Source organism: Azolla caroliniana, unplaced genomic scaffold (genome assembly GCF_043228905.1).
Source record: "Azolla caroliniana isolate FFs.n. ecotype wild unplaced genomic scaffold, voAzoCaro1.0.p SCAF_592, whole genome shotgun sequence".
NCBI classification, from domain to species: domain Eukaryota; kingdom Viridiplantae; phylum Streptophyta; class Polypodiopsida; order Salviniales; family Salviniaceae; genus Azolla; species Azolla caroliniana.
The window spans coordinates 1-6,637 of record NW_028231027.1 but is presented as its reverse complement, the minus strand read 5'-3'; the positions used below and the strand labels follow the sequence as shown (position 1 = coordinate 6,637).

General features: G+C 37.5%; 1 protein-coding gene across 2 annotated transcripts; it reads right to left on the bottom strand.

The window, feature by feature from the left end:
- Window positions 1-4,716: 4,716 nt before the first annotated feature.
- On the bottom strand, window positions 4,717-6,631 carry LOC147847907 (uncharacterized). 2 transcript variants are annotated; one of them, XM_087338748.1, is made up of 3 exons: window positions 6,378-6,631; window positions 6,123-6,301; window positions 4,717-4,937 (listed from the first exon to the last, which is right to left on the bottom strand). In XM_087338748.1, the coding sequence occupies exons 1-3, from the start codon at window positions 6,569-6,571 to the stop codon at window positions 4,867-4,869; spliced, it is 444 nt and encodes a 147-aa protein (XP_087194874.1). In that variant the 5' UTR covers window positions 6,572-6,631; the 3' UTR covers window positions 4,717-4,866. The 2 variants fall into 2 exon arrangements, with proteins under 2 accessions (XP_087194874.1, XP_087194873.1); XM_087338747.1 differs by lacking the exon at window positions 4,717-4,937 and adding an exon at window positions 5,537-6,070 and having other exon boundaries at window positions 6,101-6,301.
- Window positions 6,632-6,637: the final 6 nt, after the last annotated feature.

Sequence of the window (6,637 nt, the reverse complement as noted above, 5' to 3'; positions counted from 1 at the left end):
TGATGTGCCTCCTAACCTATCATACCCATTCTCCGACATATTAAAATCACCTGCAATTGCCTAGTGGTCAACAACCGGTAATTGTGCCATTAGGCTCTTCCAAAATATCGTTCTATCTTTAGTATGATTAGGTGCATATATATTCAACAAACCCCAATTTTTCAAACCAATTTGTAGAATTACATAATGACCTCTACCACAAGTCAAGACTCTGTAATGTAAGAAAGCAGAGCACCAAATGTCATTTATTGCAATGCAAAGTCCTGCCTTCAGATTATTATCCTCAGTTGCAAGCACCCAGAACTGTCTCCACTGGCCTGTCAACAAATTTCCATATCTTTGTATCCTTTGTTCATTTAAATGATGCTCTTGAATAAGAAGAACATCAATTCTACCTATCAAAGACTTCCTTAAGTGACGACGGAAAACACTCCTTACTTTAAGGTAATGTTTGCCTCCCAAGCCCCGTACATTCCATGAAATAATATTTAACCTATCCATCATTCACGTTTTGCACTCCTACTCTCCTTTCGGCAAGTGCAACGTCTCTACCCTTCCTTCCATCCTCTGAGGCCCGTAATTGTCTCTTATTTGACCAAATGTCTTTCCCAGTCTTTTTCTTTTTAAACTCTTCGAAAGCTACGGATCTATCAATTTGTTGTACTTGATCTAAAAATAGTTGTTTATCGTTACTAAATTGTTTATTAACCTTAAAAACATATTCTACATCTTGTACCTTCGAAAATGTGTCTTTCGAATTATGTTGCTCTTTTGTGAAAATTGGGAGGGAAAAACTGCCATCCACTTTACTAATCCCCACCTCCTTTTCCGTTTCCTGCAAAGAGTGATAAGGGTTAGCTTCAAGTAATAACACTGGATTAACCAACTTACTAGTCGATTTAAAAACATGTTTAGCAGCAATTGTAGACTAGCCCTCATTATTAACTTTCGGTCGAGTAGGTGCATGTGCTTCAACATTCGGCCGATGCTTCTAACAATCTCTACCTAAATGACCAAACCGTCGATACACAAAACATTGATTAGGTAAACCTTGATAATATACCTTTTGCACAACCGGTGATTTATTTATAAGTAAGTTAGGTAAAGCAAAGTTGACGACAACCGAACAGATATTGGTGCGATCAACCGAACAATAGGTACCCCACCCACCTGTCCCTCACACGTAACAATGAGCTTACCTAACAAGGTCCCAATACAAGGAAGAACATTCCTCCATTCCTTCCTTAATCCGGGGAATATCGCCATAAACACCATACTAGATTCCTGATCTTGCAATATGTCATCTACCTTAACATTATGAGACCATTTATGAAAAGATACCCATGCACCTTCCACGCCCGCCTCCTTAATTGCTAGTAGCCTTGTGACGGCCTCGTCACTTGCAAATTCCACATGGTAACATCCCGAGACATGAATTGAATATCGATTATCTTATCCGCTTCCTCTGAGAAAACCGCGTACATAGTATGCCGAAGTTCTGATTTATTTAATCTCAAACCCTGTACCTCGCCCAAAACTACAGCTCGATCCTCCTCCGATAACACTAGGTCGATTGTCTCATCATTGAAATGAGGCGAAAATTGGGGGCGTGCACTAGACTCCCCTGCTCGCGTATGCAATCCAGCTGCAAATGAAGTAAGAGGCTGGTCCACAATCGACCTCCTGCTCGTGTTGGGATCACATGTTTCTGTGGTCGCACTGCTTGCGCCATACACGACCTGTTCTTTTCCTGTTTGCTGCATCGTTTCACTATTCTATTATGTACAAATTGTATATTGCCTTTGGCATTGTTAATTTTAATACCAATGGAGTATAGTTTTTGTGGAAAAAAAAAAAAAAACTCATTTGCTAACCAAACTCTATCTTCATCCAACTTAACGTATACATCATTAGTGAGCACCATAAATATTGATTAATAACAATATTTGTGTGTGTGTGTAAACCACACAATTAAATTAATTGTATGTAAAAACCGCTACATACATTTTGACAAATGCTCGTTGCCATCATGACACCTCAACCTCCCTTACTAGGCCTAGATGACCTATTACATTGGTTGATAGATTAGTTTTTAAATTCTCTCTCTCTCTATAAGAAATGTGAATCAAGGGAAGAATGTAGAAAGCATTGATGTTTGAGAATTGAAAGAATATGAACGACAATCAAAGACCATTGTCATTTGGGAGATTAAAGAGGAGAGTACATAAACACCCACATTTGCATGAATACAAAAGGCTTATTCAAGGAAAGAGAAGAGCATGGGAAGTTAATTAACAATTACTCGAAACACAAGAGAAAACTCATGCATGTGCTAAATTTTGGGGAAATCTAAAGGGGAGATGTGTTGAGAGTTATGGTCACTAGACTCTTCTTGACTTGTTTATAAATTGTAAGAATTTATATGAGTTATCTCTCGCCAAAAACATAATGTGTTATCTTTCACATATATCTCCCTTCTTTACAATTGAATATATAAAAGGCAAGCAACTTTCAATTATAACGACCAAAATGCTCAAATGGATGGGAAAGGAAGCACATGCATGGATAAGATATGTTTAATCATGCATAGCAACATGGCATGCAATACAGTTGGACCACAAATTGGATCAAACAACTATCAAACCACCATGGTTGGCTAGCTAATGGCAAAACTATTTGGATGTATAATGGAACCAAATATAAGTGTATGGGCTCAAAATAATGGTAAGAGAGCTTATGGACAAGCTAACTTTCACAAACATCATAACACCATTGATCACATGGTCACCCTTCGAGCATTAATCAAGGAAAGACATTTGAGAGGTAAAAATTTATATTGTTGCTTCGTAGACTTCAAGCAAGCTTTTAATATGGTACTCCGTGAGCATCTTTGGAAGTGAATATATGCTTGCAATTTCACAAATCTATGACAAGGTTATATGTTGTAACTTGTGTGTATATGGGTTTGTGTGTATATGGGTGATAAACTTTTATATTTTTACAGTAGCACTATTGGTGTTAAGCAATGATACCTGCTCTCACCAACTCTATTTGGTGTATGCATTGATGATTTGGAAAAAATGTTTGCGAAGTTTGTAAGGGAATGTTTTTAAAAGAAGTTGCCACTATGAATGTAATCATCATGCTTTTATGCTTTTATGCTTTTATTATAATGACGTAACATTTTTTTACAAATACCAAGAGTTGCACAAAAGCTTATTTATGAAAGCATTTGAAAAGTTTTCCTTACGTATTAAATTAAGTGTCAATAGCTATAAAACAAATATCATGCTTGTGAAGAGCCTAAAAAAGATCAACCTTACATTAGGTTTTAGTTTACCACAAATCATATTAGGGTTCCTTGCAATTGCAAGTTAGATGAAGGTTCTTATCAACTACGAGCTATAGATTAGAGATCTTATCTATGTAAATCAAGAATCCCATATTTTTAACCATGATTATTACCTTGAGCATCTACTATGCAAATAACCATTGAAGCTAGCCGGAGTGCATCAGTGAGCACAATCAACTATTCGTTGTATCTTTTGGCCAAACCAGAAACAGAATTTTGACTTTTATTGGTCTATTTTTGTGTTGTCCTCTTCAACTATCATTACAATGACACAAGTCTTGGCAATGTCTTACAATTTGTTGCTCTTGGATCACCACCTTGCCTCTTCAACAAAATGTTCCCTTCCCCTTCTCTTTAGAGGGTTGTAGTTTTGGCATGCAATCTCACACATGTTATAAGTCTTGGCAACGTCTTACAGTTTGTTGCTCTTGGATCACCACCTTGCCTCTTCAACAAAATGTTCCCTTCCCCTTCTCTTTAGAGGGTTGTAGTTTTGGCATGCAATCTCACACATATTATCTAAGTTAATGTGATGTCATACTAAGTTCTTGAGTTTGCTACCAATGTAGGAAAATGGTAGGATGTGAAACCTCTCTTTTCAACCCTCATCTCAACCATTTCACTCATGGGTTGTGAAGGTCACCAAGCATGGATATCCACTCTAATTGTCAATAGTAGGGAAGCTGCAAAGTGTACTCTGGTTTATCCACAAACTAAGGTGCTACCTAGCCACAAACAATGCTATAAAAACAAACATGATTCCATTACAAATGCCCACTTCTCAACAACTTAGTATGCTACTAATGATGTACAACATTGTAAGGCTCCCTCTGGATATGACAAACATCACTAGATTAAATGACACCAAATTCAGGCATTAGAAGGGGTTCAATTGTTTGTAGACCACCATGGATACAAGGTTCTCACATACTGCGGTTCAGATAAAGGTTTTCATTTACAGCTGATCAGATTAGAGTTCCTAGCAACTGCAAGTTAGATGAGGGTTCTTATCAACACAGCTGTAGATTAGGATTCTTATCTATGTAAATCAAGACTCCAATACATTTAACCATGATTATTACCTTGAGCATCTACTATCCAAATCAGCTAGCCAGAGTGGATGAGTGAGCACTGCCATGCACTATTCGTATTTTTTGGCCAGACCAGAAACAAAACTGACTTTTCTTGGTCTGTTTCTGTGTTTCATTTCTTTCAGGGGCAGTATGTAATCATGTAATTCATCACATAAAGACACGTCCCATTGCCTATGCAGCTTTTCTTTATTGCTTGTTTGCTTTGTGGTTCATGGAGAACAATGCTGTAGCTATGTATGTGTTAACTACTTGGGTAATCATCAAGAAAAAAAAGAGATGCAAATACATCGTACAACACATTTCTATACAAATTCTTGATTCAACTAATTGTTTATTGAATCCAAATTCCAACCAAAGGGGACCAAAACGTTTAGACTCTGTATACAATTCCCCCAAAATGTTGAGATAAAAAATATTAAGCTACACCCACCGCTTTGAACTTTTGTACACAGTACCATTAAGTTTTGCTGCTGTAGCATCCAGAGGTACAACTGTTAACACAAAAGGATTGTAAATATGTATAACATGAAACCCACATTGTCATTATTTTTAATGTTATTTGAAAGAGTTCAAAATATGAAAGAATGATTACTCAGCTATACACTATTGTACCAACCCTACACAATGATCTCATGGAGGTGGTCGAGTTACTCAATGACATACATAACTCAATGTCCATGGTGACAGTAATACTAATCTATATGTACCATTGCCAATTAGCTTACACCCACATTTCCACGTGACACCTGTTCCCATATCCTTATGACAACGGGATATAGTTTACTACCATGATTCTAGGATTGCCAGATACACCATTTACAGTCACACTTTGAGAATACACCATAAGCACTCAGCATACATATCCCACCATCAATCTGAAAGCAATTACCTACTGGTCATACCATCAAAACTCTGATGGGTGGGGATTCTTACCATCAAGTAGTCTACCCTTGACATCAATATTCAAGCCACGTTCCAGATTGCTCTTCCTAAAGAACGGCTTGAACAAGGTAACTTTATAGCTCAGTTTCAAGAAACTTGGACATTCCACTTGAAACAATAATTGGTCCTTTGACAAAATCGAAAGAACCATTCAGCCCAAATATTGGATTATGAGCAAGAACCATTATGGTTTCGAGTTTCATATTACTTGCAAGTCGGCTAATATTACTTCAGAGTTTGTTCCCAAGCTTTATACATTACAGAACTGAGTAAAACAATCAATATTGTGTACTTATCCCTTAGTGTCCAGCCTAAAAGATTGGACCTCCAACATCTGAGTGCAAATTTAGTTGGAGAGCAGTTAAAAGAGTCCTACAAATAGAACCCCAAGACTTCATTGTTATTCATCCCCATGCAAAAGTTATAAACGAGTATCAAGAACCAAGTCATGTCAGACCAACCCTTGACATCCATCCATAAGAGAAAGATGCAAAATATAATCAAATTTGGCCCTACCCATTGAAACAATTATCAGACATCTAACTGGAGGTAAAGCTTATGAAAGACAAAAGAATCAGCAAGGCTTAAAATTATAAGAATGTTGAGGTGTGTGGATTTTCAAGCAACGCAACCATATCTAAAATAAAACTCAATCATCCATAATGAGTAGAAGATGTTAAATCTAAAACCATTTTGAAACTAGCTACATGACAAGCTATCGTCTTTATACTTACAGCTGGATTCAGCCCCGCGCTTCCCTTGAAGATGTTGCTTTTTGTAAGATGTACCCCCTCCTAACGAAACAGTTGACACAGACATGGTTTGCCGCCTACTCTGAGAGTTTATCTGCCCAAAACTACTTGGTTTCCTTTCACCCTTTGTCGAGGGCGGCCTTTCTGGTTGAGGTGGTTTTCTACGAGGAACACAATGAAAATCAGCAGAACAAAAATGATTTCTAACTAGAGGAAAGACAATATTAGGCGAAATACCTTAGATCCACAGAACTTTGTTGCTTCACTTTTTCAATGTATGTCGTATGTTCTATCATACTTGCTTGTGAACCATCTGTTTCTGCCTGTGAAACATATCCATCTGACTGCTCACTACCAGTGTCCAACTCCCTTGCCACGGGCCTATCTGTGTCAATATTAAGACTACTTTGTAGACTTGTCGTTCTGGTCATGGAAACCTTTTTCAGGCCCAAACTATCAACCTTTGCAAAATCAAACGACAGGGATTGACGATGTTT